This window comes from Dermacentor silvarum, chromosome 3, assembly GCF_013339745.2.
Source record: "Dermacentor silvarum isolate Dsil-2018 chromosome 3, BIME_Dsil_1.4, whole genome shotgun sequence".
In the NCBI taxonomy this organism is placed as follows: Eukaryota; Metazoa; Arthropoda; class Arachnida; order Ixodida; family Ixodidae; genus Dermacentor; species Dermacentor silvarum.
In genome coordinates, this window is record NC_051156.1 from 9,584,362 (window position 1) to 9,599,085 (window position 14,724).

At 47.3% G+C, this 14,724-nt stretch overlaps 1 protein-coding gene across 1 annotated transcript in view; it reads left to right on the forward strand.

Annotated features, from left to right (window-relative positions):
- LOC119445313 (solute carrier family 35 member F6) overlaps positions 1-14,724 on the forward strand; it is a 32,342-nt gene that overhangs the window by 12,838 nt on the left and 4,780 nt on the right. Inside the window, exons 4-6 of the mRNA XM_037709626.2 lie at positions 6,106-6,279; positions 11,976-12,086; positions 13,451-13,609. Of these exons, the coding sequence (XP_037565554.1) occupies positions 6,106-6,279; positions 11,976-12,086; positions 13,451-13,609 (444 nt within the window). The remainder of the gene's footprint in view (positions 1-6,105; positions 6,280-11,975; positions 12,087-13,450; positions 13,610-14,724) is intronic.

Consider the following 14,724-nt stretch of genomic DNA (forward strand, 5'->3'; position numbering starts at 1 on the left):
GATCTTGCACCCACGGCCAAAAGAGGGCACCACATTGGCACTAGCTAGCAGTAGGATTTGCAGCAGTCACACATGCGACTCATTACAGCAACATGTTATTTTCGGAAGGGGTAAAAAAGTAAAAATACAGATGGTTAATGAAAGCTGCACTCACTCCTGTGAAAGCCACCAATCGTTCTGCTTTCCAAATTTGCAAGGGAAACAAAAGGCATCGTTCTGACTTCTCAGTGTTGCTGTCAGCTTGACTCCTGTTATTTTTGGAGATGGCTCAGATTGAAAAATTTTGCTTTAAAATTTCGGCGCGCTTTTGGAAGTAACTGCTGCAATTAATAAACACTTCCAAGGATGAGCGTTTCATTGGGCCATTAAAGACCGGATCCTTAAAATAGGTTGTCAGTTCCTTTAAGTGCTTTATTTTTCTGACCAAAAGTGACCTTATATTGCTTTTTTTTTATGACATTTTTCAAACTTCCTTTCATTTTTTTTTTCATTTTTTTTTCCATAACACCTAAAACGTTTTCAACCCATTTATTCATAGTTTACCCGTACAAACCACATTTTACCTCTTCATTAGGCAGAATATGTATGGATTTGTCATTGCCACGAAGCAGTACAGTTGGAAACAAGGAAAATGCTTTATTTTATCGTGCTTCAAAATGGACTGTTATGCGAAGCAGAGTTCAGTACCGAAGAAAGTTTTTCACCCTTTCTTTTGCTGCTAAGGCAGGTCACGAAGTATGTGGAATTTTAGGAAGCACGGAAGGGCTCACAGATTAGCCACAGGGCTTGCACCAGGTCCTGCTTTCCTTTCAAAAGCTTCCTCCAAAAGGCGGCCTAAGAGCACGATTTCAAAAATGCGTTAATTCAGCGGTGACAAAGTGCTGTTCATACATACTTCCTCCACCTTGCCAGATTCCGCAGAACTGATTTGCCATATTCTGTGTCCCTGTGCTTCAAGTCCCGGAAAGGCGTTGATCCAGGGTTCGTATCCCGGACCAGGACAAACTTTTCCTCATCTGAAAAGCGTTCTTTCTGAGAAAGGGTTCCTTTGTAGCTTTGTGCTAAATTTGGGTGGACGACAACTTATCCCTGTCATGCTGTTATCTATGTTGTAAAACAAAGACTTCAATAAATGCAGCCTTCGAGCTCTGAGAAATTGCTGCCATCTATGTAGCAGAACACAAAGAGCGCAACAAATGTGGCTTTTGAGCTCTGACGCTATGCAGCCATGTATGTGGTAGGAAAAAGAACCAAGTGGACGCATCCAAGTTACTTTGAAAATGGCAATATTACCATGGACAGAGCAGTTTACTAGCGTCCCATTGACGAGCTAGGCGGGGTTAAAAACAGTAATGCTTTCCACAATGTTTCCTGCACAGCTGTGCAAGCGTCTGTTTATCGTAGGCTATTTTAACTGTGCAAGAGTTTTTGAGCACTTTCAGTAAGTTTTCTGTGCAACTAAAACAAATACGTATAGCAACATTTCTGGAAGTGTAATTTAGCAAACTAGGTTTATTCAATGTTTGCCTTTATTGTCCCTGTAAACTGATTATAGCTATGACTATGTGTTAGCAGAGGGGGTGAGCAATTATTACAATTTTCGAATGCAAATTTAATATTACACACAAACTGTTCATATTCATGTTTGAAAAAGAATATTTGCTGCTTTCAAATATTTGAAACTAACCAAATATTTTGCAACTGCCAAGTGTTAATGTGCAGTTACTGTTCTGTCTGCTAAACAAAGTATCACAAAGTATCACAAATTATAACTAATTATCAAGCGTTTTCAAAGTGATGCATAAGCAAAATGGGTAATGCAAACATTTTTTACGGTTTCGGGGCAAAAGCCTACATGACAACCTACTTGAAAACCTGTTATGTTTGCTTGTATTCTGTCATATAGTATTTCTTACGGTCCAGTCATGGGGGTAGCAGTTTTACCTTTTATGCTACAACCTGGGGTGTTTCTTTTCGATGAGGCCCTTTTACACGTGTCTATGGCACACATCCTTCAGCAGCTTTTTTTTTTTTTTTTTTGCGTCCGGAATACCACAGTGGTAGAAGGGAAAAGATAGCGCAGGACGTACAGAGGAAGTACGGCAACTGTGAGGACACGGTTGTTCGTGGACGCGGCCAGGTACACGTGCAGGCACGGCTTCACGGACGCGGTGGTAGATCACAAGAATGCTTGCAAGACGTCGCAGTACGCACGGTGCACGCGGAGACGGCGGAGGAGGTGGCCATTGTGCTAGCGGTGGCCACCACCGCTGCTGAGCGGCTCCCAGATCAGCGGCTCCCAGACGGCAGTTCGCAACTACGCCAATGGCCGCATCGCCCCCGAAGCGTTAGCCAGTGGTGGTCTAACTGCGCCATTTGCGCCATTTTGCTACAATTCTACTTGTCTGCGCCTTGCTGCGCCCATCAAAGTGCAACTTGCACCAAGTGTGCCAAAGCGCCACCTTCGCCTTGGGCGCCACGCAGACATCGCAGTAGCGTGGCAGATCCCTTCGTTTGTGGACAAACCTGCGGCTAAGCATTCCGAGCATCGGCGACGCGAACTTCACGACCAAGCTTCGCATACGGACACACAGCTAAGCCTTTCAGCACTCTGTTTCGGAATTCGCGACTACGCACATCGAGCGTCGACTCCTCGATCCCGCGGCTAGGCATTTCGCGCATCGGCACTTGTGTCTGCACGATTACGCCCATCGAGCGTCGACTCCTCGAGCCCGCGGCTAGGCATTTCGCGCATCGGCACTTGGGACTGTGAAACTAAGCACATCGAGCGTCGACACCTCAGGCTCGCGGCTAGGCATTGTTGTTGCACAATTTAAAGTTTTTCTGCATTTCTAGTCGCTTTCGTATTATGTCTGATCGCATAAAACTATTTGTCAGTAAGTGCTTAGGCAAATAAAATCTGTTTGCAACGTTTTCTGCTCTGGGCACGCGAGCGAAATGGCTGCATCAGTCTGTCTTGCTTGTGTCCATTTGCTCTAAAGAAGTACTTAGCAATTGTGTAGTAGTAATAAGCTGCACCAAATGGCATGCACTTGCTTTTCTCCTGCTCCAACTGATCCAAAACGCAAAATTTTGTGCTACAGAACTACAAAATGCTGATGTGGCTGCTCCTAAACTGCTACAAAACACCTTTTTTCCTGTTCCATAAATTGCTCCAGTTCTTAAACTGGCTGGACCACCACTGCGTTACGAATACTACTCATGGGCAAAGCCGTGAATAAGGAAGTTTACATCGTATGGGTGCCCGCCCACACCACTTTACTCTCCAGCAACGAGACAGTGCACGGAGTGGCTCGAGGGCTTACGGACTGAGCCACCTCTGCCGCAACGTCTGGTGAGGGGTGGGAGTGGGAGTATCGCCTGATGAGTTGGAGAAATCACACAACACTACAGACTGGCGAGGTGCAAATTTCCGCCACCACACCAGAAACTGAACAAGACAGGCGGTCGCATGGCGACAGCTGCAGACAAGAGCGTTTCTAAACCCGTGATCTTGAATTTTACCCAGAGCTTTATTCGTCAAACCAATGTAAGTTTTGTGAGGCCAGGGCAACCCTGGAACACATGTTATGGGAGTGTGAACAAGGGGGGGGGTTCCAGACGGGGACGCAGCCTCAAACCGAACGCACTGGGAGACTATGCTGCTCAGCTCCGCCCTCGAAGACCAACACTGGGCCATCTAGCGGGCCGAGAAAGCCGCCAGAGCTCAAGGGCTCGTGGCCAACGTCTAGGCAGGGATATTCACCCAAATCCCCAAATAACTCGCCGGACTTTCAATAGAGTTGTTCTTCTTCTATAACTTCAGAGGATCTTTCTTCAGCAGCCATTTATTTGGCATTTTGGGAGAGCTAATCATATAGCAGCCATTCATTCTTAAAAAGCTCATTGTGGCTTAGAAAGGTCAACCAAGCTCTAATGATGTTGAGAGGCTATTCATGCATTTCCTTAATGACAACTAGTGATCTTGCATTTTTAAAATCTTTTGTCCCTGAAAGTTGGCCGTCTTTTTTTTTTTTTTTTCAGTAGTCATTACAGGCGTGGTATCTAATTATACTGGAATATTCTTGCTCTAAAAATCTGACTATTCAATTTGATATTTGATACTTACTATTCCTATTCAATTCATATTTGAAAAAGTTGTTATTCGCCCACCTCTAACAAGCACTTTCTGAGTAGAAGAGGGATGGTCATCCTGCGCCCTTTAAGGCTCATTCACACCGGCGACTGACAGTGGTCGCGCGACCAAGTTGGTCGCAAAGCGACCAGTCGCAAATGGTCGCAAATGGTCGCTTTTCTCGAAAAGCGACCATTTTGGGCCAGTCGCTCACTGCGCGATTTTTCAGTCGCGCGACCGTGGTCGCAAAGCTGCTCAACCAATCAGCGTCGCGCCGAAAGTGATGTGTGTCGTCGTCCACGCCAAATGCTATGTCCGCGTCACGATATGCAGGCTACAGGCCGGTAATTGGTGTCTTGTCTTGTTATTCTGGGACGCAGCAGTTGCAGCAACGTGTCGAATGTACGCGGTCGCATTCGCTGGAAGCTAAACAGCAGGAAAAGAAAGCACAACACAAACCCTTTTTCCAGCTGCCGTTCGTTGGATGAGCACGCCACCCAAAGGTGAACAGCGGGTGAACAGCTTTGCTTTAATATTATGCACCGAATAACACGCAATGCGAACTAGAAATTACAACTTGCTCTCGATAATACTCGTTGTCATGCGCACAAAGTTCGGGCAGGAGGCGGCTTGCGTGGCCGGTCACTTCACGCCAGCGGAGGCACGGGCGCACCCACGAGCGTCGCGTTTTCTTCGGAGGCTTCCGCGCTGCCACAGCTGACACCCCGGCGGAGCACATCAGCACAGGGACGACGTCTTCCTGTTCGCTCGAATCAAAATCCAGCCATCGCTCGAATCAAAATCCATGGCTGTTGCCGGAACGCGAAACCAATTTACACAGTGCCAGCGAAGTGCGCGCTAACTGCGTAGATCCCTAGAATTCTCGCTGAAGAACGAGAATGTCCGGGATTGCGACTTGCAGGTCGCGCTCAGCCGGGCTTGCCGGTGTGAACATCAGTCACCTTCGGTCGCTTTTTGTTCGCGAGTCGCAAATGGTCGCGCGACCTCCTCAAGTCGCCGGTGTGAATGAGCCTTTAGTGTATCATCTTCAATTAGTAGAGCCCACTCGAGTTATACCGGTAGGCATTGATCAGCTCGCCTAGCAATGGGTCCTTTTGATGATGGCTTTTGGCCAAAAGATGATCCTGACTAGTAGAGGCAGGCACTGTAATAGGTAGCACTGTAATAATTGAGAAATGGGGAGCATAGAAAAGTTGGGATTGTCCTGCTACTATGCATTGCCGGTGGGTCTCGTTCGAAACAGTCGCACTCCCCTAAAAACAGCCACTTTTGCGGAAAAGTTAATGCACCAGTCGCCCCTTTGTATAAGACTTGTGCGTTTCACGCATTGTGGGTTCGCACGCTCGTATCCTTGCCGCGAAATGCTGCATTTTCCCGATTCTGACGCGCTCAACTACTACGCAACGCAGATGTACCGAGAGATTTTGGCCACCCATCATATCAAAGGTGAGTAGGGGCGATATCGGGCGAGCATCTGGCTCTCCGAACATTCGCTGGCACTCTCGTTCTCTCGTGGTGGGCTGGCACTGCACTTTCAGCAGTGGTTGTCAGCACGACAAGGCAGGAGTGCAAATTGAACATCGCCTACTCGGTAATGTGGGAGCCCCCAAGAAAATGTTCGGAAAGAGAGATGCTTGCACGATCTTGCACCATCGCGAAAATAATTGAGGGCCAAAATCGTGGCACATTTCAACGTGTATGACATATTTCGCACCGTCTGTGCATGCATAGGCGCGTAGAGCGTGCGCTTGTGCGTGTCGGCAAGCACGCGTGCTCTGAGTGCGAGCACCTGCCACCTTCAATAAATTTCATATATAAGTCGCACAGTTGCATAAGACGCACCAACGAAAATTTTGGGTGAAAAAACTCGTCATATACACAGGAAAATATGGTACCTTGTAAAAATTCTTGCAGCTGTAATGTAACATGACAATTGACTGTGTCCGTAGGTGCGGTGATTATCTTCACGGGCCTGCTGTCAGTGGCGTTCCTGGGGCGCCGGCTGCGGTCGTACGAGTGGCTCGGCATCCTCTTGGTCATGTGTGGCCTGGTCGTGGTTGGCATTTCGGACATCATCTTCCCTGACAGCCATGCCACCAAGGGCCCCAACAGCATCATCACCGGTTGGTCCACTGGGGATAGCAGGCTGTCATGTACCAGGCTCATACCATGTGTAGCAGTGCTGTCCGTTTGCACAGAGGAAAGGACTAGGAGGGAGTGTCATCTGACAATCATGAAGCCTAACCATTAAAAAAATATAAAGGAGATGCTCATTGAAACTAGGCCCTCACCACATAATATGCAGGTGGTAATTCCTAGCCATATTTGAGGAGCACAGAGCATACGGCAGAGGATAGAGCAGGTGGCGAGAGTCGATTGAGACAAGAGGACCACTAAAAGCCTCCACAAACCAAACTGTCTTGAAAGGTCTGCCAGCCATGGGGGGTCTACTTCCTGAGAGCCAGTGCACATGTAGGCCTCGGAGAGGAGGGGTGGCATCAGAGGTTCGCTTTCAGAGGCTAGGTGCCTTGTGTCAAGCTCCCTCCTAGCTGTATTTCCTTCCTCCATGCCTGTTCGGCAGTTCTCTTGTTGAGCATGGGGTGTAGGTTCACTTTTCAACTGTGTCGGCTGCATTCTCATGAATTCGAGTGCAGACATCTGTGCAGCGAAATTTCAGTGCACAGTGATGATGCCTGGGCGGGTTGTATCAACCCAGTGTTCTGCTACATTAAGTAGTTTTGGAACATTACCGAAGGTAATCAATAAGCCAAGCAGTGGGTTTGTCTGCAGTGTTTAGCCTAATTACTTTAACACTTGAAGTACCGGGTGTTTTAAGTTTTGTACATGTTTCGTTGGGGCTCCTTTCATTGTTGCTCCTTGCTGACAATGGCAATTAAAGAGCGGTGCAGCATTGAGTGAAATTGTTACTGGCTTCACATGCATTTTTTAAGTTGCTGGCTGCTGTAGTTTACTGTCATCGTAAACCTTGGTATACTTTCATTATTTGACATTTCCTAGCTCCAACAGTCGCACTTTGCGTGAGTCGTGTAGTACACTGCTCATAGAACAAACAAAGGAGGGCGCAATAGTACCCACCATGTGCATGCCAAGTAATGGAGCTTGGTTGCTTACTGTGGTTGGTCGCTCTAAGAGGATATGCAGTTGAATGTATTTAGTTGTACAGTGATGCATATACATAAGCATTTGGCCAGGAAACGAAAGGGACCGGAAAGAGGGCAAGAGAAGGAAAGTGCATGACATCAGCATGTGCTTTGTACAAAGGTACAACTGACATCAGTGTTGCCAGTTTATTTACTTATTTATTTAATACACCCTCAGGGTCATGGGCATTAGAGAGGGGAGCGAGTTAAAAAGGAAAAAGGTAATAGACAAATTAACAGTACATGAGTGAAAAAAAATATGCTTTCTAGTTATACTGTGTTATCTAGTGCATTCTTGAAGAGATGATGGTCCTCGATGGGCAACTGTCTCGGCGGAAAGGTGGTTCCATTCTTCGAAAGTCTTGGGTATGAATGACTGTAAGAAAGCTTTAGTGTTTTACAGCTGAGAGAGAGAGAGAGGTTTATTTGAAGAAAGGCAGAGGGGTCGGCTTGAGCGTCAGTTTGCTCTGGCCTGCTACTCCACACTGGGGAAGGGGGAGGGGATAAAAAGAGCGATGAATGATAAGATTAGGAGGTGCGCATATACATGTCCATCACGTTGAGGTCATACTAGAGTCGTGCATGGAGTCCAGTGGCTTGAAGGAAGGCTATAGTCGCTTCGATGACCACAGCTGCGCTTTTGGCGTCAGGCCAAGGACCTAAGACAATCTCGTCAGACATTGGTCTTTTAGTCACTCGCTGAATAGTAGAAATGAGGCTTTGCCGTTCTCGCGCGTACGCTGGGCATGAGCAAAATATGTTTAAGTGTTTCTGGCACTGGGTAGTGATCGCTGTTGGGACCAGTGTCACTGCAGCCGATATGTGTATAACGCCTCGTGAGTGCAACACCAAGACAAATCCGGTGTAACATACTTGTTATGCTGCTCTTCAGTTTATGAGGCATGCGGAACTTCATTTCTGGGTCCCATTTCTGCAGTCGCTTGTGTCGTCGATCAGGATTGGTCCAGTACTCAAGTGTAGAGTTCCGCATAACGCACCGAAGCAGGGCATTCGTGTCTGTTCGTGAGAACACGATGCTTACTTCTGGCACATTATTTACAGCTATTTTAGCTTCAGCGTCTGCTTGTTCATTTCCTATCACACCACAGTGTGCAGGTCGAGAACCTCTGCGATTTCTAGAGCCAAAATATAATAAGGGCCTTGTCTCATAACGCACTCAATGGCTTGAAGAGCGGGTTTGGCATCGCAAAATAAAGTCCATATGCGAGGAGGCTCTCTTGCAAGGAATTGTATTGCCTCGCGGATAGCAACAAGTTCTGTGGCAGTTTAAGTGGACTTGTGGTCTAATTTAAACCGTCGAGCGATGGACATTTGCGGGATGACAAAGGCTGCGGCGGAGGCACATGGTTTAACAGAGCCATCGGTATACACGTGAGAAGTACCACTGTATGCTGTAAAAATGTGCGATAGGGTAAGTTGCTTAAGGGGGGACGTGGCTTTGAAAATCAACTTCCTCATTTCTTCATGGATTTTGATGAAAATTGGCACAAATGTTTAGAATGTCTCCCTAATACTTCCATAAAAGTTTCAGAGTGATACCTTGAGAACATTTTATTGAGCAGAATTTTTCTCTCTTGAACTTTCTGGAGGGCCTGGAGAGCTTAAAAAACATGATGGAAGGCTCGTTGAGTATTGACTGCATAGCTCAATGCGTGCTGAAGGTCGTGACAGTCTTACTTTTTTTTTTTCGCAACATAAATTTTTTAGATAGTCATTTTTCAAGTTACCTTCGCACCAAGCACACTTTCGGGGTGAACGAATAGCCACGCCATAAATTTATAAAATGTCAAGATAAAAATGCGAGACTGTCTCGACCTGCACTGTAGTCCAAGAAACGTGACAAAAAAAACAGAATCAAAATAGGCTAAACGGTAACGAAGAAATCAGCTCCAGAAACTGAGCAGAAAGGCGAAAAAACAGTTTTGAGAAAACGGCTCTCAAAGTTGCACCTTCTTTTCAGTTCTCTAAAACGCACCAAAGTTGTAATCTTTGATGTGTTTTGTGACGTGGGGCTTCTTGGACATGTGGCATCTGGTCTGCTGAGCCTTCGTTCTGCCTTTTTCATGTTTGTATGGCATTCTTTACTGCTGCTCTACAAAGAGCATGGTGCCTGGGTTTCAAACCAAGTGAGGTGCAGAACTATGTGGGCATAAATATACAGTAGTTCTAGCGTTGTATCTGCAGACTGCCTCATTGATAGCAGCCTATAGTGCAGTCAGTGAGGCATTGTTTTCTTTTGGTAGAATCGACCATGTTACTGAATGAAGGCTCTCAGCAGCCTTCTGAATCATCTTCCATTGACAATGGCTATGGAGGTTAGGAGAGCCACTGATAGGCAGCAATGCAGCTGCTAGGTGCTTTCCAGCCTGTACTTTTTGTATCATGCCTCACTTCTACAGCCAGGTGTCTGTGCCAGCCCAAGTGGCCTAGTGAACAGAGCTCATGATGAGGTTCTCTTTATGAAGGGGTGGTATGATAGGTATTATTACTAGATATCGTGGCATTACGATAACAGAGTCGGCGCGCGATGTGCTAAGTCGCGGGTCGATCCGTGGTGCCGATGTGCGAAATGCCTGGTCGCGGGTCCGCGGAATAGACGCTCGACGAGCTTAGTCGCGCAGTCCGAGGTGCCGATGCGCGAAATGCCTGGTCGCGGGTCCAAACGCTCGGTAAGCTCAATCGCGCAGTCCGAGGTGCCGACGCGCGAAATGCCTAGCCGCGGGTCCGAGGAATAGACGCTCGAGGTGTCGACACTCCATGAGCGATGTGCCGACACGCGAAATGCCTAGCCGCGGGCTCGAGGAATCGACGCTCGAGGTGCCGACGCGCTAAGTGCCTAGTCGCGGGTCCGAGTCGACACTCGATGAGCGATGTGCCGACACGCGAAATGCCTAGCCGCGGGCTCGAGGAATCGACGCTCGAGGTGCCGACGCGCTAAGTGCCTAGTCGCGGGTCCGAGTCGACACTCGATGAGCGATGTGCCGACGCGCGAAATGCCTAGCCGCGGGCTCGAGGAGTCGATCCTCGATTAGCTTAGTCGCACAGTCCGAGGTGCCGACGCGCGAAATGCCTAGCCGCGGCCTCGAGGAGTCGAGCTCGCGGTGCCGACGCGCGAAGTGCGTAGCCGCGGGTCCGAGGAGTCGACACTTGTTGAGCGATGTGCCGACGCGCGAAATGCGTAGCCGCGGGCTCGAGAAGTTGACGCTCGGTTTGCTTAGTCGCGCAGTCGGAGGCGCCAACGCACGAAATGCTTAGGCAAGGATCCGAGAAGTCCGCGCGCGATGTGCTTCATCGCCGAGTCGGAGACGCCTACGCGCGAGAGGCTTAGCCGAGTGTCCGAGCATTCCGTGCCCGAAGCTCGGTCGCGAAGTCCGCGTCACCGATGCTCGGAATGCTTAGCCGCGGGTCTGAGACGTCCACAAAAAGCGGGATCGGCCACGCTACTGCTATGTCCACGTAGCGCCCGCTTTAACACTCGTCGAAATTACGGAAACTGTCCGGAGCTCGCGAGGACACCGCAACAAGCGGAGCAGACGACGCCATCACGGAGCGAGCACCGAACCAATGGCGAACCGCGCTGGAGTCACGTGGCGGGCGCGGCCAATCGGTGGCTCCGGCACGACCTTTAATCATTTGCTTTTTGTGTGCTTGTTTCTGTATGGAGGAGATAGCTGAAGCGGCAGATTTGAAGACGGAGAATTGCGCTTTCCAACGAGACCAAGATGGCGGCGCTCGGTTGCGCCGTTCCGAAGATATCGTGGCTTGAAAAACGCCGTTTTTTCGCGATTTCCGCGGAATTTTTCGGCACCTTGGCTGATACAACAATTTTTTTAGAGCACTTCTACTTGGTTTTCAGTGATGATATTTCGGAATCAGATAGAATAAGAGTTACAGAAACTGAAAATGTGATTTTCAAAAAATCGATTTTTTAGCCATTTTTCGCGATGCGAAAGCCGCGTCCCCCCTTAAGGCCAATGGATGAAACACAGGACTTCCTCGTAATCCCAGGGATTTGAAGTTTAACAAGCGGTGTAGGCAGGACCCACGGAGGCGCTCTAGGAATGCATGGGGGAAGAGAATCTAAACGGCAGAATGTTCTCATGACGCAATATAGTTCTTGAAAAACTGCAGTTTGGGTGTGTGGCAGGGAGTGCTGATAGGGGATGTTGCCTATGTCGGGTCAACAAGCGTAGGTGCACTCGAAGAGGTTCGCAGAGCATATATATATTGATGGGACAAGCCCAAGCTTCCGCAATGGTTCCATTCGTTGAGGTGCAGCGTGGTAGGCCCAAGCACGTCTGCAATCCTTGAGCTTGTATGCTCTCTAACGTCCGCACACAGCTGGGTCTCATGTTCGAGAGCACTGACATGCTGTATCTTAGCCTACAAACAGGGCTTGGTACAATTGAAGAGACGATTCCGACGGGCCCCATCTTACTCCTGCCACCACCCGAAGCACAAGGACAAAACTCTTCAGTTTTACAGCTGTGTACCCACTTCATGAAGGTGGTCTAATTGAGTTGAAATGAATTGCAGGGTGGCAAGTCAAGGCTTTTTTTTCATGTCAGTTATGCTAGCGGTTCTGTTCTAATAACCGAGGATGAATGGAATAGTTACTTTGAACCTCTCTCTCTCAGGTGACTTGCTCATAGTACTGGCCCAGGTGATCACTGCTTCTCAGATGGTCATCGAGGAAAAGTTCGTCACCAAGTACAAGGTGGCACCACTGCAGGCTGTTGGCTGGGAAGGCAAGTGTTTGAGTCTTTATCAAGTACCCTGAAGAGACCCTGAACCAACAGGGCACCGGAAGTGAATGCTAAGCCTGTTTCTAAGTTCACTCACTGCTTGACGCCTGCAATTGAAAGTGTTTCACATCTGCCACTATGTATATGGGCGGCGCTGGCTAGCACTCGCTGGGCTAATCCTATATAGTCTACGTCAGTTAATTGGACCCTGGCAGGATCAACAAAGTTGATCGGATTATCGGCGGGACGAATTAAACAAGATGCAGAAAGAATGCCAGAACACACCGCTGATTCATTTGGCAGTATTTGCCTTTGCATTTGATAGTATTTGCCCCGAATCAATCAAATGCACGGCCACTTCATGAAGGTGGGTGCGCATTTCATGTCCAAAGTAGAAGAGTAATGTAGGAATGACATTAAAGCTTCTAAACGAAGTAGGAATCCAACGTGCACCCAATTTTTTGTAAAGAATTGTTGCACAATGGTGCCCGGTTTCCTTAAGTTGGCTTTGCCATGCGTTTTTTTTTAATTCGGCTCTGCCATAATACATTCATGTTATGTGGTAAACCATACGACTGTTGCGAATGTGGTTTCGTCTCCAATTGCACTACGCTTTGTGTCCAATTTCCTTTTAAAAAAATGGAAGGCGCACATTAGAGTTGGATAAATACCACAATCGGACATTGTGAGCTGCGGTTATTGCTTTAAAATCTTCCTAGGGAGTGCTGAAAATGGGCATTTTCAACCAGAGATGACATATTCGATGCATTCGCTGTCCCCTAAGCTCTGCCAAGACAGATGCTGTCGCATGCGTGCTAACTGGTCAAGTTCAAATTATCGAGCGAAGGCCAATTTTAGGATTGAAATAAAGGAAGTTTGGGCCCATGGGAATGCATGAGCGCCGGCCGGGCCAGGACCTATGCTCAGGATCGAAATAACCGAAAAATCAAGTTAACCGGAGTCAAATTAACAGAATTAACAGCAAAGTTGATGGGAGGTTGCAAACATCCCAGTCGCATGCTTTGATTGTGGAATATGCACGACTGCTTGGTCAATTTTTTTGCATGTTGTAAGCTTTGAAAATTGTTCTGTTGGTTATAGTGCTGTACCACTTACAGTGCAGATGAACCCAATAATTTGCAGTATAAGAAGTCTACACGGTAATTGCCTTACCATGGGAATTTAGCCTGATCCACTTCAGCAGTGCGTCGACCAGGCATGTGGGGAGATAGACGCGGAGGCACCTGCCACATAGTCGGCCATTGCTTACCACCGCAAGTGTGTGGAATGTACTGAACGTATCTGTCCTCTGTGTTTTGAAGTGTTTAGTCGTATTGAATTATTGCTTGTGCCATTTCTTTGTGCAGGCTTTTTTGGCTTTGTGGTGCTGGGCACCTTGCTGGTGCCTATGTACTTCATCCCAGCGGGCAACACCATCTTCCAGAACCCTGGTGGCCAGCTGGAAGATGCTATCGATGGCTTCATTCAAATTAAAAACAGCTGGCAGGTCTGCTTGGGTGTTATTGGTAGGTCATTCAGTTTCCCGGTCTGTCTTGCCATCCTTTGCTTGATCAGTTTAAATTAGGGGCGTGCGAATATTGTTTAGTAGATTTCAAATCTAATATTGAATCAAATCAAGAAAGAAAAGCTGAATATCGAACCAAATTTGTCACACATTTTAATGCTTACAAATTTTGGGTAAGAGAACACGGTGCTGCACATGCTCGGGTGTCTCATGACAAGAATTTACTAAGCTATTGGTAGCCTGTGTACGTAGAAATCAAGACATACAGTACAGTCTACTACTCTCATTAAATGCCAGCACTGATTACAGCTCAGTTATTTTTAAATGGAGACCCAGAAAATATTTTTATAAAGTGTTTGTTTCCCTCTCAAGCTAAAAAATCGGTGGCATTACGTTGTGCTGAACCCCAATGACGCTCTCAGTTTGAGCGGAGATGCAGGTCTTGAAGTTTAAAAAAAATCGCATAAATCTGCTTTTGGAAAAATGCATTTATGCTACGTTTACGCATTCAAGAGTTTCTGCAAAATCTGAAAGCCAACTTCAATTTCGAAATATAAAAAAATCTGCATTGTACGTGCCAGGGTGAACGCGAAGTGGCCGAAAATTGGCCGAATATGTTTGAAGTTCACGCGCTCGCAATGTGTGAACTATGCTCAAACCTTGTCTTACATTCTTGACAAAGTTATCCCTCGGCATTTTGAGAATGACAGCCCGCAAACAAATTTCATGCTAAATCTTCTCGGACCTAAATATTAAAAGTGCCAAATAGTAACAGAAACCTGAAAATTATGTAATTTCTTTTGCCGGCTGTGCACTATCTCCGGGATTGGCCCATGCAAGCCGATCGCCTTTGTGCATAGCGTTCGCCACCAGCGTTTCCTGGTAAACATTACGCTTACATAAGCTGAAGTTATCGGGAAGCAGTCGGGGATCTTTGAATGCTGTCGTGCTCCGATCTTTAAGGCGAAATGTAAGCGCCTTCCAAGTTCTTTACTTCTGCGAAGTTGCCACACAGCTGGGATGCTATTATAATCGCAGCTTTTAGGCGCATCTGCTTTTACCGAATTATCGTGTCCATCAAATTTTATTGCCATCCCGCTCACTTTGTTATAACGA